Source organism: Bos mutus, chromosome 29 (genome assembly GCF_027580195.1).
Source record: "Bos mutus isolate GX-2022 chromosome 29, NWIPB_WYAK_1.1, whole genome shotgun sequence".
NCBI classification, from domain to species: domain Eukaryota; kingdom Metazoa; phylum Chordata; class Mammalia; order Artiodactyla; family Bovidae; genus Bos; species Bos mutus.
The window spans coordinates 21,750,116-21,777,537 of NC_091645.1; the positions used below are offsets into that span (position 1 = coordinate 21,750,116).

The window sequence follows — 27,422 nt, forward strand, 5'->3', positions numbered from 1 at the left end:
CCTTTAAATCACAAATGCAAGAATGGATGACTTGAATGGAAATGATGGAGTTTCACAACTTCTATAGATTGCACTTGATGGTAACTTTATGAGTTTGTTTTGATTTCATTTTTACAACAAGACTTGCCTGGTTGATATGTGTACATGTTTACACCACATCTTGTAAAATTTTTGTGCAATCACAATTAATTTAATCACAAACACTAAAAATAAATCCAGCAATTAACTTTGTTATGAATAATCATCTCGGTCCTTATAGTTGTATGAGTTTTGTACTTCTTCTTGTACAAATTCCTCTTTCTTTTCCCAACCATTGGGCCAACCTCCATTGGCCTGTGTTGTGGCACCGTAAGACTTAGTGGTACCATAATTTATATAATTTTGAGTAATGTCCCCTGTTTCTTCATCGAGCTCATCTTCATGGATAAATCCACATTTCTCTTCACTTGTTTCCTCAGGGTCTGCCCAGGGCTGCTTCTCTCCTGAGGCGAATATTGCATAAAATATAACTCCACCATAGTGGACTAGGGCAGCGATCAGGAAGACATACTGCCACTCTTCACGTGACTGCGGTGACAAAAAGCGGCATTGTGAGAACAAACTCCCTGGGTTTGAAAAGCCTAACATCTTCTCTGAAAGTTCCACCATTAAGCGTTTCCTAAAATGCTATCTTCAGGGGAAATCCTTGTTCTGTGTCTAGTTAACAAACACTGTCAGTGAAATGTTCTATATTACTGTGACTCTCATTATTCAAAACTTTTTAGTCTAAAGTTCTGAAATAGAACTCCAAAGATGTCTATGGTCTGCTCATTTTTTAAATTTCATAATCTTTCTGTAAATTCCATTGAGTTACTTAGTTTTTTCTCCCACTTCTTTTATTTCCTTTTAGTAAACCATAATTTAAAAGGTCTACCTATAAAGATAAATACTGATAGCAATATTCTTGTCACCAGAGAAGCCCTAATTTAGAAACTCTACCTATAAAGACAAATACTGATAGCAATATTCGTCCATCAATTACTACAGAGAAGTCTAAATTGATGTTTACAAATAAAGCTGTGAAGATTTCCATTTGTCTGTTCAAATGAGCTAGGATGTTGTTGTTTTGCCACACCAGGGATACTAGAAGTATTAGAAGGTGTTGAAAGTATAACCTTTATCGGCTGGAGAAGCAGGCTCCCTCAGAGTTCAGAAAGAGATTTACTTCTGAGCCTCAGTTATCTCCCCTACTCAGAGATGTGGTGACTGGACCACAAGCAGAATGCCACAGAGAACATACAGATGCTTTTCCTAATCATGAGAGAGAGTATTCTACAAATGAACATCTCTTGCTCTGTCTTACCTTATTCTTTGTCATTGCACCAACAATAATAGGGCAAACCATTCCTGACAATGTGCCAACACCATTCGAAATGCCCATTAAGATACTGGCATATCTTGGAGCAATATCCAAGTGGTTGACATTGAAACCTGAAACACACAGAAGGTGTGACTCAGAGAATCCCAAACCTTACAGAAGTAGGTGACTACAGAATTTTCTCCACCACCCTCACCAACCTCCTTAAAAGACACCAGGTTCATAGCATGTGCTTAACTATTTTTGATAATTTAGCTCAGAGATATAATGAGAATAGAAAGAGGTATGATTTGTTATCCAATACTTAACATGTGATATTTACTCCATAGAGAAGAGGAGATGCTCATTAAAAAAAAAAAAAGAGAGGGGATAATCAGGGGTAAGTAAGTAGTGAATAGTAACAAACACCAATGTGTTAGTCACTCAGTCATGTCCAACTCTTTGCGACCCCATAGACGATAGCCCACCAGGCTCCTCTGTCCATGGGATTTTCCAGGCAAGAATACTGGATTGGGTTGCCATTTCCTTCTCCAGGGGATCTTCCCAACCCAGGGATCAAACCCAGGTCTCCTGTATTGCAGGCAGATGCTTTACCGTCTGAGCTACTTTCATCGTTGTTATTTTCTAGTGGAAACATGTTGAGTAAACTTTATCAACAGTCAAAATGTTAGAGGAAAGTAGAATATAAATTTCTTTAAAATCAGAATGTTACAAGTACATTTTTTTAAAAAAAGTATCTTACCAGAAATAGCAAATCCACTGAATCCCACGGCAAGTACCAAGAATGAGATTGCGACCCCTCTAGTGTGAGAATAACCAACAACCAGAAGCAGCGTTGCCTCCATGCCAAAACCTTCAGAAACAGACACATGAAAATACTTCAGAAATTTATGTCAGTTTCCAGTGAGTCAAAACTATTAAAAATGATCACACTTATTTGACCTAGAAAAACACTTCAGGGATTCTATCTTCAAAATAATAATAACAGTCATTTATTCACAGAAGTTACTGAAGCCTTCTTTGTGTTTTAAGAAAAACAACAAAAACAACTTTAAGTTTCAATAGTGGGAAGGGTCAAGTCAGTTACGCAATTATCTAAAACTAGAAGTTATAAATATTTGAAGATGGGAGAATGATTCTGAATGAACATTAAAGGTACAAATTTAATAGCATATGTGATATGCATAGAAAAAGCTGAATCATGTCGATTTGAACTTTGTGAAGTAAAAACGTGTTCTTAGCATACTTACCACCACAATTCATGATCTTCCTTACTGTAGTAGTTGAAAGAATTTGTTTGCTTCTTAGAAAATCTGCAATCTGCCCTCCAATAGGTACAATAATTGTCATTACTAAGTGTGGCACAGCAGATAGCATGCCAACCTGATGAGAAACGAAAAGGAGAGAAATAAGCAATGTGGGCAATTTAATGGTCTTGTAAGCTCTTTATGGACAAAGGAAGGAAAAAACTACTGTCTGCAAATGACCACTTACTCATTCTCAGAGTAAGCAATAACTTCCACAGAATAAATGAGAAAAGCGAAGTACATTTACTTTGATTCTTGTTTCTCTTCTAGATGAGAACACTTCTTTTCTGCTATGTGTCAGTAAATCTTGAGTTTCTGAGTAAACTATCCTGAATTTTATCACAGAATGATTCACATTTATGTGCCTATTTTATAGTCTTAAATATGTTTGTAGAAATTCATCATTAGCAACAGAGGAAAAGAGAAAGAGAGACAAAATCAGAGAGAAGAGAAATACGTTTGACAAACCTTGAAGAGACTATTTTAAAATTTGTTTTTAATTCATAATAAAGATAAAACCTTAATTGCATGTTAAATATATTTTATATTTAGTTTCTATAGATTAAGAGCTCAGAAAATACAGATCAATTCTCAGTTTTAGGCATTTTCCATGTCAAATAGCAATATTTGGTTACACTGTCATATAGCATACTTAGTTTCTGAACTAATTTCATACTAAATGGCCCAATTTAAAACCTAACCTGCCAGCATCAATTCAACATACATTTTTTTGATCAACAATTATGTGTAAAACACTGTCCTCTGGGCATCACAGAGGCAGAAATTGTGAATAAAATATATTTTAATTGTGTATTACCACACATATGGACTTAGTAAATTTCATACACATCAATATATAAGGAAGATTTTTACTAAGCATACTTTGAAGAACAATTCCTAGAAAATAGTAAATATTAGATAAATGTTCATTATTTGTATAGATGTGTCCTTCCAAACTAGATTACTGAAGGATTAAGAAAAGATTCTGTTTTATTTTACAATGCTGTATACTGTGGTATCACGACCATGGACTTGGAATGATTAATGACTAATTGAGATACTGCTGCTGCTGCTGCTGCCGCCAAGTCGCTTCAGTCGTGTCTGACTCTGTGCGACCCCATGGACTGCAGCCTACCAGGCTTCTCTGTCCATGGGATTCTCCAGGCAAGAATACTGGAGTGGGTTGCCATTTCCTTCTCCAATTGAGATACTAAATGACTCTAAATAGCTTAAATATCCAAGCAATTTTATTCTTTCTTTCACTCCAGACAGAAACTTTTAATATTATTATCTTCATTGCAATGATGAAGAAACTATGACTTAAAAAGATTATGCCATTCTCAAGAGGTTGAGAAGATTTATATATGAGTATAGGCTGAGACTCTGTATGTGTGTGTATGTGTGTGTGTGTATATACACATATGAAAAAGTCATTGCACTTGTGGTTTTATCTGTAGGATACTCAGTTTAACTAAGGTTGATTAAAACAATCCTCTGTATAAATACTTTAGTTCACTTAAATTTTCCTGCACTTTTGAAGCATGGTCATTTTTTAAAATTAATTTTTATTGGGGTATAGTTGCTTTACAATATTGTGTTACTGTATAGCACAGGGAACTCTACTTAATGCACTGTGGTGAAAGACAATCTTAATACTGTTATTTACAGGTCAGAAAACCGAGGACACAATTATTCAAGAACAGGACCAAGGTTATGTATTAATACTCTCTTGCGGAGCTTAGATTTAGGACCATGTCAGCCTGGATCCAAATCTCATATTTTATTGCCTCCATCATCTCCTTTTCACATACTTTAGATAAGTCAGTAATTTTTTTAAACCAGTATAATCAAAATCTTCAGGCCGATTTGTATGTGTAGAATTTATCAAAATTTTAATTAAAATATAATAAGTGAATTAATCAACATAGATGCTGATTACATTTAGGTTTTGCAGAATATCGTGCACTCAGGCACTTTCTGTTAATTGGAGCTAAGGGCCAGAATGACCACACAGTTTCATTAACATCAGTTGGTTCCCTCACTCTCCCCGATGAGACTAGACTTTATTAATAGCCTCTCAGTGTCATACTCGTCCTAGATTGTGAAAATGGACTCACACCTCCAGCAGCCTTTGTTGAGACGTATAACACCTCTCAGAGCTCACGAAGGCTACCCTGCAATGTTTGATCAGCTCCAAAGAGAAGAGCCCTGTCTAAAACAGTCATTCTTCTCAGGCATGGAGGAAGCAGTTTCCTTAGAAACAGGGATTACAAAAGAGCTCTTAGAATAGCTACTCCTAAACTCGGGTTTTCTTCAGTTTCAGGCCTCAGATAGTCATTCAAAGAGGCATAATATGAATAGCGAGCCCAGCTGGACTTATGTAATGACATGAAGAGAAATGGCAAGTCCATGGCCAAAGCAGACAAATGTATTCAGCAAAGCACTTGTCACTGAGATGGCATTGAGCAAATACTTGCTTCATGTTTAAATGAATTATGGTTTACCTGAATTTGAATGGCATAGTAAAGGGAATTGAAACATAAATCGAAGGATATGGGCTTAAACTTAATTCTGTCGCTTATTGTTAGCTTGGCCTTTGATAATTTAAATACTTTCCCTAGCTTCTGTTTCTCCATCATTTCAATAGAAATGATGATAGTTATTCAGTTGGTGGACAGGTTATTCATGAATATGAGAAGACCTTGTAAATTTCAATATATTGTAGTATTTTATGTTCATTTAATCCTTACAAGAATCTTAAAATGATTACATTTTCATACCTACAAATAAATGTAGCATTGAGCATGCTGTGCTGTAGTTGGAAATGTTTTATTTTTGTCTACACCACCAAGCTGTGAACACTTGAGGAACCACATTTTTATTTCTCAATATAACACATAAATCTTCACATATAAATGCTTGCCAAATGATTAAACTGGATAAATAAGATACAAGAATGTTTTCAGATATTTTTGCTATCCTTAAATCTTTTAGCCAGACAGATTTCTGAGGGTGTCGAAGCAGAGTTAGATTGATAATTATATAAATACGATTTCATTTAAATGAAATATTTTTTTGTTCACTGATGTATTGCCTTTGACCTGAAACTTAAAGGGAATTATGCTTGTTTACAAGAAAAAAGGCTATGTTGTTGCCCGTCCCAACCAAGAGGTAAACTCTCTGAGGGCAAAGACTAGGTCTGTTTTGTTTATATCCCAGCAACAGTTTTTAGCAGGCATTTAAATGTTAACAGACACTCAGATGCCTAACTTAGTCTTTGTTTACTAGAATTAATTTGTTTTGTTTTGTTTTTTTTCATTTTATTTTTTAACTTTACAATATTGTATTGGTTTTGCCATATATCAAAATGAATCCGCCACAGGTATACACGTGTTCCCTATCCTGAACCCTCCTCTCTCCCCATACCATCCCTCTGGGTCGTCCCAGTGCACCAGCCCCAAGCATCCAGTATCGTGCATCGAAACTGGACTGGCGACTCGTTTCATATATGATATTATACGTGTTTCAATGCCATTCTCCCAAATCTTCCCACCCTCTCCCTCTCCCACAGAGTCCAGAAGACTGTTCTATTCATTTGTAATTCTAATTTTCAAGATAAAATTAGGAGATAAAATATTGGCAAAGAAACTTAATAGTCACTAAAGTACAAAAGTAATGCTCTTTTTAAAGAAGGATAATTTTTACATACCTTGCTGATTTCAAATCCAAAGACTTCCTCAAAATATGCTGGCTGACTAATAAGCAATAAATAAAAAGTCCAGCTTCTGCAGAAGTTTGCAACAATTATTGCATAGACTGGCATAGATGTAAAAAATTTTCTCCATGGAGTCTTGAATTTCTGAAATTCCAAAAAAAGAGCCATTCGGATCATTTTAAATATTTCCTAACTTAAATGAGAATCATAGATACTTTTGCATTTTTAGGATGTGTATGCTGAAGCATGAGTAGGAGATAGGCAGGAGGTAGTGAGTTGTTAATTGCACCAGTCCAGTTAACCTTAGCGGCATAAATAATTGTTGGAAGAAGAAAAGAAGATATGGCTGTCCTGATTAAATTGTTTCAGTTTTAGAAATAGATAAGATTCTGTTTTCCTCAAAAAGTAATTCCAAATGCATAGATCCTAGTTTCCAAGATTTTTGTTTTGTTTTGGCAGTGATAGATCAGGCCTCAGCTGAAACTCACTGCCAAATCAATGACCTTGTTGGTATCTGACATATTTTATATAAAATGTTGAAAATTCAACGCAGTTAGGAAAAGAAAAATAAGAAAAATGTGCAGTATTCTAGACCCCATCAAAAGTTAATAACTTCATTACCTAACTACAAATTCTCTTGGTAGCCAGTGGATATCAGTATAAATTCTGTGACACTGGAGTGCAAGAGTCTTTAAAATTCACATGGTATACATCTGGGTTAAGCATTTGGCCACCCAGCACACCATAACTAGCTATTTAAGATATTCAAGACATTAAAAATTAACTTAAATATGATTAGCTTTGCTTATGACACTCATTAAAAAATTATACCTGGTATATTTAAAGATGCTGTGTATGCCCAAATACAAAGCAATTATCTTCCCTCAAGACTAATATTTTTTAGACCTTAAAAAATCTCTCATAGTTCCAAACACTTTCTCAATTCTTTATTTTGAACACAGAAATACTCTTTGGTGAAGGGGCAATAGCCTAATATAAATGTTTATCACTAGTTTTGGGATTTTTTTTTAGTATTATTTATTTATTTAGGCTTTATTTATTTTAACACTATTTGTTTGTTTAGGCTGTGCTGGGTCTTCATTGTTGTGCAGGCTTTTCTCTAGTTGTGACGAGTAGGGCTTACTCTCCAGTTGCAGTGCACAGGCTTCTCATTGAGACAGCTTCTCTTGGGGAGGAGGAGGAGCTTAGCTGCTCCCCAGCACGCAGGATCTTCCCGGATCAGGGATCGAATCCGTGTCTCCTGCATTGGAAGGTGAATTCTTTCCCTCTGAGCGACTAGGGAAGCCCTATCTTGGATTCTCAACCTAACAAGTTAGTAAAAGAGGTGGCAAACAGTTTTTTACAAGATTTAGTCATGATTGCTGGGTGTAGAGCCTCATAATTACTAGCAGTGGTTGTGAATCTAATGAAACTTTTTACAGATCACTTTAAAGTGATATAGTAGGAAGATACATTGTGGTGATCACAGGGAACAAATCAAAAAACAAAAACCTGTCGTAACAATAAATAGTGAGTATTTTTGCTTTAGGTAAAAGTTTCTAGTGACACCATCATAGATGGATTCAAAAAGTGCAAATTTAAAAGAATTTTTTCCTAACAAGTTCTAGAAAAATGGTGCCAGATGAATATACTTATTTCAAAGATAATAAAAATGGCCAAATACAGGAATGTCTATTATAGCATTGTGTTTTAATAAGTAATAACTTCAGAAGATTTTAAGAAGAAAATATTTTTCTTGCAGAGAAGGTGTTGTTTTCAATTTATATCAGGATCATCTTTATTAAGTACTTTTTCTTCAGGCCACAAAGCACTTCATCAAATGCATGAGAAAGTGTCTAGTCATCTCTCTTAAAAACTATTGGTGGCTGTAGGGGGACTTATGATATTTTGATAATATTCTATTTACTGAACTGGTTGCTTGCTTCATAGGTGTGTTTAGTTTGTAAAAATTCAGCAAGCTATTTGCTTATATTTGTACATTTTTCTGTTTGCATATTTAATCATTTTGTAGAGAAAAATAACAGATTTAAAAGACATAAGAATAAACTACAATATATGATCCTTAATTTGATCTAAACTTCACAAACAATGGCTACAAAAGACATGAATATTGATTAGATATTAGGATTGAACTGGGCATCTGAAATTTCAGTATGATCTAGTATTGGATAATGTTAGAGAATTACTTTTAGTTGTGTTAAGTATGATGATAGTACTTAGATTATAAAGGAGAATATTATTTTTCTAGAGAAGCATGTATTTGTGGGTAAAGTATTATGACGTCTCATTTACTTTAAAATTGCTCAACAAAAAGAAAAGTGAAATAAATAAGGCAAGATGTTAAAAACTTTTGTTTCTATGCAGTGGATATATAGATATTCCTGTTACTTATTCTTTCTGTTATATGTTGAACTTGATCACAATAAAAAGTTCAAAATAACTAAAATACAAGTTCTATTCCCACTTGATCTCATTTTTAAATTTACTTCAGGAAAGTAAAAAAAAAGAAAAATCAGTAAGAAGTAAAATATTGTGTTTGGAAAAATAGTTAAGTCTAAGAAATGGAGAGTTTGAACTTACCTATACTGTTTTATCAATCTACTGATTACTCTCTTGTGAGTCATTTCCAGAAATTAGTTTTCACTTAGACTAAATTTCTTGCTGTTTTAAAAAATATATACCTCACTTCAACACCACACAATCTCTCAAGAACTGGTAAATAGAAGAAGCATATTTTATCAATGATGATATGGGCTAATCAGAGTATTTTGGACTAGAACAGGAAGCTAAGTATGAACCCGCCTCCACACCATCACTTGTTTCTTGAGTAGCTACCATCAGAAAAAAAAAATTATCAGTCTATTTACAGAAGAAAACAGGAAAGGGGTGCATTCTAATACCAGACTATTTAGCTAATGGAACAACTACAATGTAAGATTTTTTTTTAAAGAACCGGCTTAATTTTGAATGTTACCCAATATGGCCTTTTCTTATTCATTAAAGACCATGATGCCCTCAGCAACAATCAGTGACAGACCTTTTTTCCTAGAATGAGATGCCAAGGACAGGCCTTCCCTAACAAATGAAGCAGAGAATCAGAGCTGAAATCAAATACAACTGAAGTTGGGGGGAAGCATAATGCATAAGAGTCCTTGGTTATGCACAGTAACTTTCAACTCCTAGCATAAAGAAATTGAGTTGATTAGGTCCTGAATTACTGAGACTGTCTACAATATTTTTGCTTAAGGGTTTTATTTTATTTTTATAGCATCAGATGGGTATTCATTAGTTGCTATTTATGATGTATTAATATGTGTACTAAAATATTTGTATTACTGATATAGAACTGCATTTCTTTCTCTATCAGCAAATCCTGCCCAAGAAACTAAATTATAATCAGAAAAAGCCTTTACAATATTATAACACTTGATCTTCATATGATAATCCTAAAATGGTAATGTTTTATCAATAAAAGGGTTATATTATATAAGAATATTTTTCAGATTAGCTACCTATGGTTGGCATACTAATGTTTTAGTATTTACTAAATTATATAGAAATACACATGTATAAAACTTAGATTTAGAATATTCAGTGAATAAAAATATCTCCTTTCATGACTGTGTTAGGTGATTTGACATTTCCTGTAATCTAAATTTAACAAATACTAGTTGAATTTTGTTTCAATTAGCTATGTTGAGCTATTTTAAAAAATTTACTGAGGTTTACAGCTCCAGTATTATAGCTATAATCCAGTTAAAATTTGAAGGTGCTTAAGAAAAGTTAAAGAAAAAAAGAAATCATAGATGGAAGAAGGAACAATCATTTCTAAGTCAGGGAATATGCATGGAGTTAAAAAAAAAAAAAGCAATCATGACTGATACTAAATTAGTTTTGCTGAATAGGGACACATAAAACAATCTGCTTGGTCGAAGAGAGGTGAGATGGAGAACAAGAATAGGAATATACACCATAATAAAGTTCTTACTTCCATTGCACCTAAAAGATTTGCACTCTCTCCAATGCTTTCTTCTATGTACCTACGTTCTTCATCTGTAATAGTAGGATGCTTTGCAGGACTCTCGTAGGACACCAAAAGCCAAAACATGTACCAGATCATTCCAAAGCTTCCTGAAAGTAAGAGTTCAAAAGGAGGAAGTCAAGGAAAGGCATACTCACCTAACTATTTCCATTTAACAGTCAGTAGCTGGGATAAAATTACAGTAATCTTGTAACAGGATTATAAAATGTGAATTTGAGCTTATGCTTCTCCAAATGAACCTAGCCATCTCTACTTGTCTTTTATCACTAGACTTCACACAATCTGAAGACTGGTGCTGTAATTTAATCTTTGTCACTGTTAAACAATGCTGAAACACAGGAAACTCACAATAAATATTGAATGGTATAGTTTGGAACATGTTCATACATTCAACAAATATTTACTGAACAGTTACTTTTCCAGGTACTCTGCTGAATGAGAGAAATATGATAAACAAGAAAACACTCCTGTCCTCAAAAAATTTCGCTGGAAGTAAATCCTTTTATTTGTGTCTGTCTTTAATATGGGTAGTGGTCTGCATTTCCAGGGGAAAGAAATGCTTTTTCCCCTCTCCTGTTAGCACGTGCAGATCTAATAATGTGCGTGTGTTAGTCGCTCAGTCGTGTCCGACTCTTTGCAGCCCCATAGATGATAGCCCACTAGGCTCCTCTGTCCATGCAATTCCCAGCTCTAGTAAACAGACTATTAAATAAAATCCAAAAGAATATTCTTGGGCTTCTCTCATAGTTCAGTTGGTAAGGAATTGGCCTGCAATGCAGGAGACCCCAGTTCAGTTCCTGGGTTGGGAAGATTCCCTGGAGAAGGGATAGGCTACCCACTCCAGTATTGGTGAGCTTCCCTTGTGATTCAGCTGGTAAAGAATCCGCTGGCCATGTGGCAGACCTGGGTTTGATCCTTGGGTTGGGAAGATCCCCTGGAGAAGGGAAAGGCTACTCACTCCAGTATTCTGGCCTGGAGAAGTCCACGGACTAGTCCATGGGGTCGCAAAGAGTTGGACACAACTGAGCGACTTTCACTTTCAATTTTCCGAAGAATATTTTAGCCTGAATAGATACTGTACATGAAACATGAGCTTCTATAATTAATGTGGTAATATTTAACAGTTTATGTGACTGTATACCACAGCATATGCCTATTGATCATTGTTTGGACAGATGAAAGTTATAAATTCCAATACAATAACCATGCTACTGCAAGCTCTATTTCATCCCTTTATTCAGCACTTTCACCACTAAAATATGCCCTTATTGTGCAATATAAATCTGAAGCATCAATAACAGAAAAAAATCACATAATGTATCCTGATTCTCATCAACTGGTCATTTCATTTTTTCCTCATACTGTTCTATTTCTCCCTTGGGTAACAATCTAATCTCTGATCGCTATAATACTATATATATTTTTTTTTTTTTGGGGGTGGGGGGCTAGTCAGTCTCTAAGTGCTTCTTAATATCATAACTTCTGATGTACTGTGCCCTTTTAATTACTGAATATGATAGCAAACACAATTTGGAATCAGATGGTGTGTGACAGCTTGGTAGAGTGTAGTGGTTGTGGAATATGGTTCTCCCGTATTCAAATTGCGGCTGTGTCACTCACTAGCTACATCTTCTAATCAGTAACTAAATCTCTGAAAATCTCTACTACCAAATGAGATAATTCATTTTTTAATAAGATTTTTGCAAACAGAAGTTAAAGAAGGCAATACATAAAGAAACTAGCATAGTGGATGGCACAAGATAAGTACTCAATAAATGAGAACTCTTGTAATTGAGTAATAATTATAATTTCCACTAACTGAATACATCTGAAGTGCTAGACACTCAGCTAATTGCTGTATATGCGTTATCTTTTTAAAACTTAAGCTGCCATATGGGTCTTATCTCATTAATTAAAAAAAAATGAATATTTAACATGTGGCTCAAAGACCAAGCTTTTGTCATATACAGCAAGTAAGCAAGTACTATTATTATGATATTTTCAGATTGTGCACATGTGTTAAGTCACTTCAGTCATTGTATACGACTCTGCGACGCTATGGACTGTAGCCCACCAGGCTCCGCTGTCCATGGGATTCTCCAGGCAAGAATGCTGGAGTGGGTTGCCATGCCCTCCTGCAGAGGATCTTCCTGACTCAGGGATTGAACTGGCATCTCTAATGTCTCCTGCATTAACAGGCAGGTTCTTTACCACGGTGCCACCTGGGAAGCCATTCAATGATAAGTATGAAATGGGATATAGCTTGAAATAACAAGGTAGGTTTTTCTTGGGTCCTTTGTGGGAAATTCATATTCTTAAAAGTCACATCACATCTTCAATTAAATAATGGACTAAGGCACAAATCAGAGAATTTAATGGATGGCTATACCAACTTTCGGAAAAGGCAATGGCACCCCACTCCAGTGCTCTTGCCTGGAAAATCCCATGGGTGGAGGAGCCTGGTAGGCTGTAGTCCATGGGGTCTCGAAGAGTCAGACATGACTGAGTGACTTCACTTTCACTTTTCACTTTCATGCTTTGGAGAAGGAAATGGCAGCCCACTCCAGTGTTCTTGCCTGGAGAATCCTAGGGACAGGGGAGCCTGGTGGGCTGCAGTTTATGGGGTCACACAGAGTCGGACACGACTGAAGCAATTTAGCAGCAGCAGCAGCAGCACACCAAATTTACTATATACCTTGTAAGTAAGTGCTTTAAATATCTTTGAATTATGGGCTTTAAAATAAAATCAAACAAAAGCTATGGATTAAAATCTGTTAAAAAAATTTCCCTAGAAAACAAAAATATGTTCAACTGCATACATAGCTCACCATTTAGGGTATTCATGAATCCAAAACCCAACCATGGCTTTTAAACCAGGATAAGATCCTCCACTATTTACATTCTATAAATATAAGAATTTGCTTTGATGAGAACATTTCAAAATGAAAATGGATCATAGCACATTTGGAAGCAGCCAAATTCTGTTCTATTCTCCCACATGACTTCATTAATCTTTCAGCTTCTCCTGCCCATGTCCAAAACTGGTATTAATTAGTGACAACATCAGTTGGAATCCAGATCTCTTATCTTTCTTCTTTTCTCTTTATTAAAAAAGTGTATCTTAGCGAAAGACTATGGGATACTTTCAAGAAGTAAGATTCCATATTCTGGTTAGAAAGTGAACAGAAAGGGAGTTTGGACTTTGGGCTTCCTGTCATTTTTATTTCCACTTGGGGGCTTAATCTTCTTTAATCCTGGGGAAATGTGGACTAAAATGTACTGCCCCTGCAGCAACTGCTAATATTTCATCACAAGATCGAATGTTTGCATTAACACTAATATGGCCTTTAAGCTTCCTATCCCATTGAGTCTCAAGGAAATAGAATCAGGGAAATGACCAAGAAAGCAAGAATCAAAAAGAGAAGTTGGTGCTGCCTAGCTTCTTCCTTTTAATCAGCTTTGAATCAAGAGCTAAATTAAATGTTTCATAATCAAGGGCAACACATACTGTACATTACAAAGTTTCCATCAGCAATGTGATTGCTTTTAAAAATAATAAATAATATTACAGAGAAAATTGCAGATATAGAATATTGCCCTTGATCTTAGATTATAAAGAAAAGAATCAACGAAAAAACAATAGTGAGTAAACACAGAAGTATATTCATTGATCTATCATACGGCTTTAGTTTATGCACATTTCTTTTAATTCTATTATACAGAAATGCAACATACCATAGACATAGAATACGGAAGACCAGCCGGTATACTGCACAAGAATGCCAGCTAAAGGCATTGCAATCACAGCTCCAGCATAGGAACCTAAAGTAGAAGAGAAAATGAGAGAAAAGTAGGTGAAATCAATAGAAACTCTTGACTTCATCTCATTTTCCTTGACTGGATCTTACAAACACATCCTTGCACACTTGGATGTATATGCACTCTTATCCACATACTTCAAACACATATCCAGGAGTACAAGACTACACAAGTGAATATAACCTACACACCCAAGTCAGAGATATAAAAATAGTACAACACTATAATAAAAATAAAATTCAAAAAACTATAATAAAAATAATTAATGAATATATTTGAAAATCCAGAAGAAATGAATAAACTCCCAGAAAAATACAAAATGTAAGAGGGAGTAGAAGATTTGAGTAGACTAGTAATAATTAAAGAAATTGAGATCGTGGGTCAAAAACCTTTCCTCATGTACACATACAGACACACCTCAAATGGTCTTACAGATGAGTTTTAGCAACTTTCAATTCTTACAAAAGTTGTTCCTAAGCTTTTATGCACATAACTGTATCTGCACATAATGCTCACCACAAAAGGAGGTGGTTGCCAATCGACTTCTCTCTAAAGGGGGAGCCCATTTGCTCCATATCCCATGACATGCTGGGTAGGTGACACCCTGTGATGGAAAGAAATATATCAGCACTGTTTAGAATCTTGGATCTTAGGAAAATAAGCACATTCACTTCTCTGATGTGATGCTGTTTTCTTAGAATGGGCACAGGGTCCCCAGTTGCCATGTGAGGGCCTTTCTTTGCTGATTCCATAAAATTCCATTTTAAAAACTTTCAGCCCAGACCAGGTAAGACATGACCTCTTTTTAGTCACATGTTCAAATTATTCCCGCCCTTTAAGACTTCCTTCTAACCTCAGCTTTCTTCTGATTAAGGCTGAAGAAAAGATCCTCTATTATTCAGTTCATCTGCAATTCTGAACAGTTTGAGAGACAATTTTGTAAAGAGTTAAACTTAGTGATTCCCAAATCCCTACAGAAGAATGTGCAGTTTAGATCCTTGAAGGTTGTTATACTTCCTGAAATGCGTGTCTAAAACTTAAAATCTTTAAAATATTCTTTTTTGTATTGTTTTGATCCTATCATTTTTTCTTTCTTTTTGGAAAGACAAGAAACTGTTTTCAGTGCCTTGATACTTTATCTAACTTACCTACTCCCACCGTATTTCATGGAAAGAGAAAGGGCAATATGTATACCATTCTCAAGTTTTTAAATGATATTCCTTCAAAGACAACAGGTTGATGGAGCAAAAGTCAATCATTAGAGTTGATGCCCAAAGAATACATTCAATGAAATGTTTTTTTTTTAGTGAAAATTCAGATCATGATGTAAAGCCAACAGAGACTTGTTAAAAAACTCTCCAAACATATTAATTCAGAGGATGGACTCAAAATTTTTATCACAGCACATTAACAAAACTGTCTGTTCTTTTTTTTTTTTATGTTATTCACTAAACACTTCATCATCACTCAATTCCAGATAAGTGGGGATAAACAGTCACAGTGGTAGTCTGTCATCATTTAAACATATCTGGTTTATAACACAGAGGGCATTACACGTCAGTAGCTAAAGGAGGAGAAGGCAATGGCACCCCACTCCAGTACTCTTGCCTGGAAAATCCCATGGACGGAGGAGCCTGGTAGGCTACAGTCCATGGGGTCGCTAAGAGTCGGACACGACTGAGCGACTTCACTTTCACTAGACACAGCCTAATACAATATATTTATTTGTAGGTCAAAACAAAGATAATCTTCTGATTCTTGTTAGCATGCCAACCTTAAAATGATGTCATCCTGTAGTTCCATACCTCAACAAGTCCCTGCAGTATCCTAACAAAGATGACACACCCATAATGCACTCTGGCTGCTGATGGGATTAGCATATTCAGGGTAGAGGTAAGAAGTATGGCAGCTCCGAAAACTCTGAAAAATAAAAGGAGTTAACAGGTCTACATTTCTCAGATCAGGTTAATTACAAGCAATTTCAAGACAGAATTTTTTTTTTTCCTAAAAGAATAAGAATGTTCTGAACTGGATTGGCTAGCCATTGCAAATAGATATTGGACTATCTTGAATTGCTACATCATTTGAAGCACAAAACTCAACATTCAGAAAACAAAGATCATGGCATCTGGTCCCATCACTTCATGGCAAATAGATGGGAAAACAATGGAAACAGTGACAAACTTTATTTTGGGGGCGGAGGGGGGGCTCCAAAATCACTGCAGATGGTGATTGCAGCCATGAAATAAAAAGACATTTGCTCCTTGGATGAAAAGCTATGACCAACCTAGACAGCATACTAAAAAGTAGAGACATTACTTTGTCGACAAAAGTCCATCTAGTCAAAGCAATGGTTTTTCCAGTAGTCATGTATGGATGTGAGAGTTGGACTATAAAGAAAGCTGAGCACCAAAGAAGTGATGCTTTTGAACTGTGGTGTTGGAGAAGACTCTTGAGAGTCCCTTGGACTGCAAGGAGATCCAACCAGTCCATCCTAAAGGAAATCAGTCCTGAATATTCACTGGAAAGGCTGATGCTAAAGCTGAAACTCCAACACTTTGGCCACCTGATGCTGAAGCTGAAACTCCAATACTTTGGCCACCTGATGCAAAGAATTGACTTCTTGGAAAAGACCCTGATGCTGGAAAAGATTGAAGGCAGGAGGAGAAGGGGACGACAGAGGATGAGATGGTTGGATGGCATCACCAACTCAATGGACATGAGTTTGAGCAAGCTCTGGGAGTTGGTGATGGACAGGAAGCATGGTGTGCTGCAGTCCATGGGGTCACAAAGAGTCGGACACAACTGAGCAACTGAACTAAACTGAATAAATCTGTTTATACATAATTTTAGTCACTTTCTTCATAGATATAATTACAAATTTTAAATAGTTAATTAAGCACTGTATATGGTTTGAGTCTATATATCTACAATGTAAGCTGCTGAAGGGCAAGAGCTTGCTTTTCAGATACACTGTTGTATCCCTAATGCCTAGCACAGTGCCTGATACATAGGAGATACTCACTGAAGAGCTGCTAAAGAAATAGTAAGTGCCTAAATGAAGTTGTGTCTAGTGTGATACCTTGAAGTATGGAAATTATAACTCCATTCATAAAATTTTATGAAGGGAATCATATGTAAATGCTCCCCAGATCTAATGATCAGCTCCCATAGGACATATTTTTAAAATAGAAAAAATTAATACTTCATATATCTACCTCAGGTTTGTCTTTCTGTGTAGGTGGTTGAGTGGAGGGGTTTTAGATACCCTTCTTTTTGCATACATATAAACAATTCAAAATAGAATTGCTAACACCTTTATCCATCTACAAGTAAAAATTATATTCCATTATTAACAAAAAAAATCTCTCATAATGTAATACTAAGGAAGAAAAATATCCCCTTAACCAGGTAACTTTAGAAATTTCTCTTGCAGAGAAATCTGGGGACACATTGTCTCTAGTGGGCTAAGCTGTGTGTTCTCAGTAAATTTTTTCAAGGCAAACACTGAACCTTGAATTCAGTCAAAATTGGCTGCCTCATAGAAGTTCTCATTTTTCCAGGAGCATGTTTAAATGTAACTGTTAAAGACGGGAGTTTCTGAAAGAGCCTTGATCATGATTAATCTGCTACTGAAATTTGATAAATGACTTTATGAAAGGATGAAGTAGATCAGCTTTTTTCTATGAATCTTAGACTTGGACACAAACTTTTGTTTACTTGCTATAGCCTAATAATCCACCTGTTCTCAGTGGCTTCTCTTCACACAGGTAAACAGTCACTCAAGAGGTGAATATTCTCTTCTGTTCTTCCTGTGTGCTATTTCCTGAATAGGTATCTTTGGCTCTGAGTCAAAGTAACTTATTTCCTAAATGCTTGGTGCAAAATAGAAACTTTTTATTTCTAGAAATGATTATCCCCATTAAAATGCCCAGCGATATTAAACTTCTGCCGACTATGGATTTATTTTCCAGAAATTAAATGCAAAAATCCCATATCCTGTCTTTAAAATATAAAAACTCAAAATTGTTATTAAAATTGTTTAAAAATGTATTTTCATGCTTGATTATTTTCAGTTGACTTTTCACCTGTCTCAAGACTGAAATCCACATGCTCTTATGTGCAAACTCCAGAACATTTTGGAGGTTTCGTTTAGGGCTGAGAGGAACTAGATACAAGGGAGTGTATGAAGCAAGCTTCCTGGACCTAGTGGTAAATGGTACCCGTCCCAAAGGCCAATGTCTTTCCCGTTCTGGGAGTTTGAATGTTAAACCTGTGCAGAAAAGGTGAAAGCAGAGAGAGAAAATGACACAGGAGTTTTGGGCTTATGGGTAGGTTTCTGTATACTGGAAAACTACTGTTGTTTCTGTATATCCATCTTACTTTATTTCTTATGCTCAATAAAAATGAGACTGAGGCTATTTACAACATCAAGGATAAAGAGAGCCAGAGCTACATAATGCTAAAGGAGTTTCAAAAGTGTTTATATGAGTTATACATCCAACTACTCCATTCAGCTCTTTGGAAGAATTCCTTCAAATTGTTGTCCATGAACCAGATGCATTAGAATTCCCTGGAGTGTTTATTAAAAATGCAGACTTCTTACTCCAGACTTTCCAAAACAGAATGTGCTAAGAGTGAAGCCTGGAAATTGGTTGTAATAAGCAGTCCAGGTGATAATTTTGCATGTGCATCCTAAGGTTTACAAATATATGTATATATATATATATATATATAGTTTTTAAACAGGTTCATCTAATATGTGTCTTCTTTTCTAATACTTATTTTGAAAGAATGATGCATGACATTTATTTTATATCTTTCAATCATCAGTTTCTTTCTGCCTATTTGAAAACATTGCTATCTCTAGATAAACTGGAGAGAGATTAATTTTATCTTTTTTTAGTTTAGGGTTTCTCAGCCTCTACACCGTTGATATTCTGAGATGAACAAAATTCTTTATTGTGGGATGTAGTCCTGTGCATTATATGATGATGTAAACAGCACCCCAACCTTTATGCACTAGATGCCCGTAGCACATGCCTGCAAATGGTGACAACCAAAAATGTCCCCAGAAATCACAAACTATCCCTTGGGGGACAAAATCATCTGCCAGTAAAGCTGAATCAATCATGAACTATTTGTTACTCAACTCATATTGTAGTCAGAACTAAATTTAATAAGTGATTATTCAACTGGTAAGACATCATGCTTATACTTCACATACCAAAAATCTAACAACGCAATGACATGACATTATTAAGACACCCATTTTCTAGATGAAGAAACTAAGCCTGAAGTAAGTGATATCACTTGCCCAAGTTGTTAAGCAGCTCTAAGTAGAGGAATCTTGTTTCAAATCTAGTCCATATAATTCCAAGGTCAGTGGGTTTTGTTGCTGGGATTTACATCTAATTGTGCACATAATATGTAGTCAGTAATGTGTTTCAGAATTAAAACTGAAAATTTAAATACTCGTTTTTCACAAAGTTACTTGAAATCACACTATTCCTGAGATTAAAAATGTCAGTAGATTACTTTCAATGTTTACTTTCCATTCTTACCCTGAATAGTTGTTTCTAATTATATAATCTGTGACATTTCCAAATGATTCCTAGTTTTAAGTTTCTTAATTTGTTTAGCTATCCTTTTTATTATTAGTGGCCATTGCATTATAAAAATGGATTGACTTTTTCCAACTACTTAAGAATATAATTCATAAAACACTTCAGAATCCAGTTTTTTCTAATTTTATGAAAATGATATCTAAATCAATATCCAAGTAATTAAAATAATGATCATAGAAATTCTTGGCCAATATGGAAGGTCTTTACATTTTTCTTAATGTACTACAGATAGTCAAAATTGAAACAGCCACTTCATTCAACATTGATTTATGCTTTCACACTCCAAACCTCTATGAGACTATATTTAGGGTACTATGTTGAGGAGGAAACGGGAGCCAAATTTACAGAGCACTTGCTATACTCTCTCCACCTACATTAATTCATTTAATCCTCACAACAACTCTGAGTTACACTTTCATTTTACAAATCAGAGACTAGAGACAGACTGTGTAAGAGAAAAAAAGCAAGCAATAGACCTGATATCTGAATTCCAAACTCTCCGACATGGAAATCTGTAAATCTCTGCTCTTTTATCTACAAGATGCAACTTGTTGTTATTGCTGTTTAGTGGCTAAATCATGTCTGACTCTGTGACCCCATGGCCTGCAGCCCACCGGGCTCCTCTGTCCTTGAGATTTCCCAGGCAAGAATACTGGCGTGCATTACCATTTCCTTCTCCAGGGGAATCTTCCCAACCCAAGGATCAAATCTGCATCTCCTGCATTGGCAGGTAGATTATTTACTGCTGACCCACCGGGGGAGCCCACATGTTGCAACTAGGCACCTAGAAAAAGACAAGGATGCTCTATGTGTAGTAGAAGAGCAAAAGAAAGACAACTAGCCAAAAACAACATACACTAAAGGCCATAACCAGAGTGCAAATGGAAAGCAAAGGAGGGAAAAGTCCATTCCAGCTGGTGTGACAAGGAAACAAGTCCTTCAGGAGGAACCTTTAAAGTTGGGCTTTGGAAGATTAGTATGAAAAAGGATGAAGAAATTCCAAAGAGGAAATGAATCAGCAAAGTTTCAAAACATGGAAGAGATTGCATTACATATCCGAAACAAAGGCAGAATTGAAAACGGCTGAACACAGTGATACACGTGAGTAGGAGAACATCAGGAGTGAGATGAACAGGGAAATTGTAAGGAGGGTTTAAGCAGGTGTAGATACAACAGGGAAGGCAAGAGAAGAAATCATAAGTCCATGGCATCTTGGAGATGATAGCGTTTAGGGTGACCCCAGAGGGAATGCAATTATGCCCCTAAAGTTAAGTAAACATGAAAAGCTTACTGAAATTGAGGGGGTAGGAAGTGATGAAGTCAGGGAGTCAGAAGGTGAGAAGCATACATGTAAGTTCAGATAAGAGGAAGGCTTGCAGGGGAGTAAAGCGGTCAAAGTCACTAAAGTGGGAGAGGGAAAAAAGATGACATCAATATTGTACAGAAATTTTGATAAGATTCTAGCTCTGTTGGTTAATAACTACGTGACTGGAAAGCTACTTAACCTCATTTGGCTTCTGATTTCTTGTCTATAAAAAGGAATGCAATGGTCTAGATCATGTTTACCAGGGCCAGACATCTGAGATTCAAAGTCCGTTCCTGTCGCTTACTACTTGAGTGATCTTGAACAGTGTACTCTACTGTCTATGCTTCATTCCTCATCTACAAAACAGGGATATTTATAGAACCTATGATTTATTACCAGTTAAGGACCCAGAAGAATGTCTGACATATCCTAAGCATTTAAAAGGTGTTAGGAGTTGGTCAATGATTGTATTAGTCTATCATGCTTCATAGGATTGTTGTGAGGCTAAAAGAAACAATATACCTAAAAGGCTTAGACTGGTGCCTGGCACATAAAAATAAATCCGTAAATGTGAGTCAGTCAGGGAGAAATAATCACAGCCAATGGTATTGTGCTAGTTGTGTGCCAGTCACTGTTCCAGATTCTCATTTTAAACTAAAAACTATATTGGAGGGCTACTACTACCATTCTTATTTCATGGATAAAATAACCAAGTCCCGGTGAGTTAAATAAGTTGCTGAAGTCACATAGACACTTTAAGTGGAGAACTGTGTCTTATAATGACTCAAGTCTGGTTGTAGATTCTAAATACTTAACCCCGAAGCTATATTGTACTTTAATAGGGGCAGAACGAATACTAGCCCTAACAGTGCCAGCAGCAGCAGATAAAATAACAAAAACTCTGAAAGACCAAAATGTTATTGAAAGATGAATGGTCACAGCAGTGGGGAGTGAGAGAAGAATTCTATTCTGTCCCTCCTATGGTTTGTCCGCTTATTTATTTTGTGTAGTTGACTTACAACATTATACTAGCTTCAAGTGTACAACACAGTGATTAAATATCTTTATAGATTAAAATTCATGCAAAGTCATTATAAACCAATACCCATATTTCCTGTGATGTGTTTTACATCCTTGTAACATTTAATGTATACCTAGTAGTTCAAAGTAGTTAAATAGAGAGCTCATTTGAGGGGGGTTTTGTCCTTTTATGAACAAAATCTAAGCTTCAGAAAAGAAGTCAAAGAAATAGGAAAACTGAGTATGGAAAAAAAAAGCTCTGGAATGTAACATAGTTTAGCACTATGATTTCCAGAGTTCCTCATGTATGAACATCACCTTAAGGAGCATGTTCAAACACAGAGGGCTGGGCCAGAACTTCTGATTTCCTAGCTTGGTATGGTGCCTGAGAGTTTGTATTTCTAACAAGTACCCTGGTGGTGTTGATGTTGCTTTTCCTGATATGAGAATAACTGATTTAGCAGTATTATGCTGGATATTCCCCCCAGCCTTCACAAACGAGACAGATCTGGGGCAAGGGAAAGGCCCAGAGAGAACGGAGCTTGTCATAGCTGAAATAAGAGCCTTGCCTTTTATTGTAGAGGGGAGCAGCAAGGGTGAAGTGGAAACACCCGCTGAAAAGGACAATCTCCTTTATAAAATATAGATTATAAGGAGATCATTCAGTCAAGGCCACAAGAGAAGGTCCTCTGACCTGGTTTTGATTGTCCTCATTAACCAAATTGGGGGCTTCCCTGAAAGCTCAGTTGGTAAAGAATCCGCCTGCAATGCAGGAGTCCCCAGTTCAATTCCCGAGTCAGGAAGATCCTCTGGAGAAAGGATAGACGACTACTCCAGTATTCCTGGGCTTCCCTTTTGGCTCAGCTGGTAAAGAATCACCTGCAGTGCAGGAGACCTGGTTTGATCCCTGGGTTGGGAAGAACCCCTGGAGAAGGGAATGGTACCCACTCCAGTATTCTGGCCTAGAGAATTGCATGGTCTCTATAGTCCATGGGGTCGCAAAGAGTTGGATATGACAGCAATTTTCACTTCAGTTCATTAACCAAACTGATTGAGTGGCTGCCATATTTTCCTTTGGGACATATAAACAGTAGAACATAACATTAGCTAAGAATACACATTCTATGGTTACACTGTATGAATTCAACTTCCAACTCTAATTTCTTACTAGATCTGATCTTGTGCAGTTGTTACTACTTGAATTCTCTAAGCCTTACCTTCTCCATTTGTTAAATGGAGATAATGTATCTTTATACTTTAAGGGATTATCATGAAGATTAAATGAATCAATTATGAAAGGAGACAGTATCTGGTTAACAGTAAGTGGTTTATAATATCAGCTATCATGATATAGAAACTCCCTAACATTCAACAGAGTTCTCCAGAGAACTGTTATTATCTATCTTTTTCCTCCAGAATGTTTTTGTTCTAATTAATAATGCTATTTCTGTGACCATGGATTCAAAGTTGTCCTGTGTCATCCTGAAATTCTAGAAGCTTAAAGTGCCTGAATCTTAGCTCTCATTCTGAGGGCACACAGTATGGACTGAAATACATCAGTCCGTCAATCTGTGCCTCAATAGTCTATTTAAAATATCTGACAGGAAACAAGCAAACAAAAATTGACAGTCTTCTTCAGATCAGTTTGTTGTCTTGGTATCTCCTACACACTTGCCTTCAATACCTACCCACCATACACACACACATGCACACTTTTCTTTTCCAACTGTCTCTCTCAGATATTTCTAAAGCACTGTAGATCACTTTCAAAAGACTTACCCCAAGATCCTCCATATTATTTGTGTCTCTTGGACAACACAGTCTAGATCTTTTATTTCTTCAAATTCCTAGATGGTAGCAGAATACTTTGCATGTGGCATGTGCTTAAGAAATAACCACCAGCTCCTTTTGTATAAAGATTTTAAATCCAGGGAAGTGATATCTTCCCTTCCCTATATGTAGGTGATAACAGGTCTTTCTTTCTTGAGCCTTCTTTATCCCAATAGCCTTTAAGATCAATTGACCATTTATTTGTTCCTGAGTCTTTGATGGGCACAAACTACTGTTCTGGGTATTCTAATAATCCTAGAAAGCTGAGTTACTCCCTAGAATAACTGTAGGATAGTAGTTCTGGACTAATAGAATTGAGACTATTCCTGTGGATAAATCTGCACTTGAAATAGCAAATGCATGGCCCAGTCTGGCCTCATCCTTAAATATTCCAAACAACATTGTGGGATATACTACAATCAACTGCCATTACACTTTCTATTCAGCACATCTTCATCAGCTTCTGAAACGACTCTCTTTAAGCTCTACTTTCAAAATCAAATTAGGTGGTAATGTTTCAGAGGTGATATACTGTCCTCCTAAAGAATTTCTCCATTTACCAGTGCTTAATGTAGTTGTGCTTGTTGTATTATGCTTAACAGTCATCATTTTTGTTTGGCTTGATGTTACCGAAACAAACAAATATAAGCATGAACATAAGAAGTTGAAGAAATAATAAATAGATTATGTATTAAGAAACATTTACCACTTGTGTGTGTTTTATTTCCCCAGCACTAGTCTCGACTTTGACACACAACTGCATTTGAAAATAATACCCACCATCATCTGTTTTTCAAGTTTATCCTCTGATCAAAAGACTTCTCTTCCTTTTACCAGGTAGTGATCTTTGGGAAAGTTACTCTGCTATTCTGTTCAGTTCTCTGATCAGGAACACAATGTCTTTGAATATATAAGAATGCCTGCCTTATAGAGTTGCTGTAAGGAAGAATGATGATATATAAAAAGTTTAGTGATATGTATATTTATTAATTTAATTCTAATTGCAATTGCATCTGCCTCCTGAAATGGAGAACTAAGAAAATTATGAAGACAATTTATATTTCATATCTGCTCTCTTCCCACCCCCAATACAAATGTACTGTTTGTACTGTTTAGGGAAAAGAAGAGATTTTATACCTGAATGATCTACCTCACATTGATTGAAAAGCTCTTCTGATATTCATTCACCCCCTCTCCACTTTACATGATTAGACTGTCTCTTCTGTGTTGCTATGCAATAGAGCTGGCTTTCTATTTTCCCCCATTTTAATATAAGAGCTAGATTTCTGGATTCATTTTAACTATGAGTTAGGAGAAGGTTGTACTCTACAGTATCATATGAGTTAAACAGCCATGCTACTGCTTGACTTCAGGAGCTCAAAGGAAATATTTATTTTTCAGGTTCAATTTTTATAACACTTTCGTCTTTTGAAATTCCACTGTAGCTTTCTGCAGGTGGGTTTTCAATGTCTCATCATAGGTTAAATGTTAAACTGTAAACTGTAAATACTAATGTATTTCATCTGATAATATTTTAATGAATTGATGATTATAGAATATACATTTAAGATATTATTCAATATAATTAACCAATTACACATTTGTAAAATTAATCCAATTTCTGATCCATAGCCTGAGTTTTCCATTTGTTTTGTTTTTTGCTTTATAATCCATTTCAATTAAGAAACTCATGTAAGGTCTGATGACAGCTTCTTCCAAATAAAGGTGAATAATGTGAAGAAAAATAAATATTATATTTTACATAAAAATATTTTGTAGAAATAAATTTCCCCAAATAAACATATTTTAATTTTAAAATAACTTGCTTAATTTTCTGACTTGTAAATGTACATTATCAATAATATCAGACAATATTTATATTAGTATATGTAATATCAGGCAGTATATTTATATTAGTATTATATATAAAAACAAGCAATCAATGCAAATTCTAGCAAATTATACTAATTTTTTAGCAATGAACTAAACTAAAATATTGCTTTATCTGAAAAAAAGTCAATATATGTAATCATTAATTAGATAAATATTGATGAACTTGAAGTTCCAAGTAGTAAGAGGACTTCAGCTAAAATTATATTTATTCTGTTTAAAGCCTTTGTCCTTATAGTTGGCAACTAAGGTGCTACCTAAAAAAAATCCACTCCTGGTGTAAATTTTGGTTGAGGGAAAAAACAAAGAAATATGCAAAAGTAAATATAAAAAAAAAATCTTAACTTTTCTATGCCTGAAGAACAGGATTAGAAACTAATTCATGCTCTAAATGTATCAAAGAGCATCATTACAATATCTGTGAAATGAAATAACAGCCATTTGCTTATTAAGATTGCTTTTCAAAATGATGAACTACTTGAAAGCTACTTAAAATTGTTTTCCTCATGATTTCCTTTGCAGTAAATGACATATTAAGATGAATTTGATTTGCTTATTTTCAAGTTAAAACCTCATTTTACTTGTTTCTCCTCTGTTATACACACATGTACACACACACACACACACACACACCCTCCAGTGTTCTTAAAGTGATTATATGTAAGAGAATACAATCACTTCATACCGTAAGACAAAAAAAGAGGAAAGGTGTGTGTGTCTGTGTAAGTGTGAGTGAGAGAGAGAGGATGCTCTATATTACAAACAGATTACCAGAACTGAGAAACATACAGTATCCCTGATACAGAAACATCTGAAAAAGCAAATGCAGTTGCTGAAAACCAGCATCACAACCTGCCTGATGATTAACATTCAGCGTGACCCAGAGTGAGTTCGCTGTGAAATTCCCAGTCGTCATCTTTTTTTCTATGACCCATAGTCACAAACAACCTCACATATCAAGCCCACCTGACAAGTATTTGCCTGGAAGAGGTGACAGGAACACTGGTGACTTGTCATTTCTACAGATGATATCTATTTTCCTGGAATCAATCAATCAGTTTCCATTTGGGCAGGGGCTTGTCACTTAACAAGGATCTAGTGTTTCTCACCCCAGGTGGGGCACTAATCCTCTTGGAGAGGATCTGTAGGAATAGACTGAGCCAGGCTGTTTAATGGATTTAATCTAATCAAATCAGGGCTTGGGTGCCTCCCTTTGTCACATCTGATGCTCCCATTCCCAAATTAAAAAAGGAATACACAAGCACAAGCCAGCCCTCTGGGTCCCTTGGTACCTCATTATGTTGTAAAAATGACTTCATCACTCATGACAGAGAAATTAGACAGCCCCAACAGTGGCATATGGCAGCGGGAGAATCATTCTACCAGCTGCCCACCTGACTCTCCTCCTTCAAAATCATGTCCCTCCCCCCAGAGGCTGCTTCTGCACTGCAGTAGTAGAATGTGGCAGCCGCAGTGGAAACCAGACCT

At 35.8% G+C, this 27,422-nt stretch overlaps 1 protein-coding gene across 1 annotated transcript in view; it reads right to left on the reverse strand.

Moving 5' to 3' along the window:
- Window positions 1–231: 231 nt before the first annotated feature.
- SLC17A6 (solute carrier family 17 member 6) overlaps window positions 232–27,422 on the reverse strand; it is a 38,717-nt gene continuing 11,526 nt past the window's right edge. Inside the window, exons 4-12 of the mRNA XM_005891267.3 lie at window positions 16,067–16,181; window positions 14,778–14,865; window positions 14,178–14,264; window positions 10,389–10,531; window positions 6,374–6,523; window positions 2,608–2,740; window positions 2,100–2,210; window positions 1,343–1,470; window positions 232–567 (exon numbers count right to left, since the gene is read on the reverse strand). Coding sequence (XP_005891329.1) covers window positions 232–567; window positions 1,343–1,470; window positions 2,100–2,210; window positions 2,608–2,740; window positions 6,374–6,523; window positions 10,389–10,531; window positions 14,178–14,264; window positions 14,778–14,865; window positions 16,067–16,181 — 1,291 coding nt within the window. The remainder of the gene's footprint in view (window positions 568–1,342; window positions 1,471–2,099; window positions 2,211–2,607; window positions 2,741–6,373; window positions 6,524–10,388; window positions 10,532–14,177; window positions 14,265–14,777; window positions 14,866–16,066; window positions 16,182–27,422) is intronic.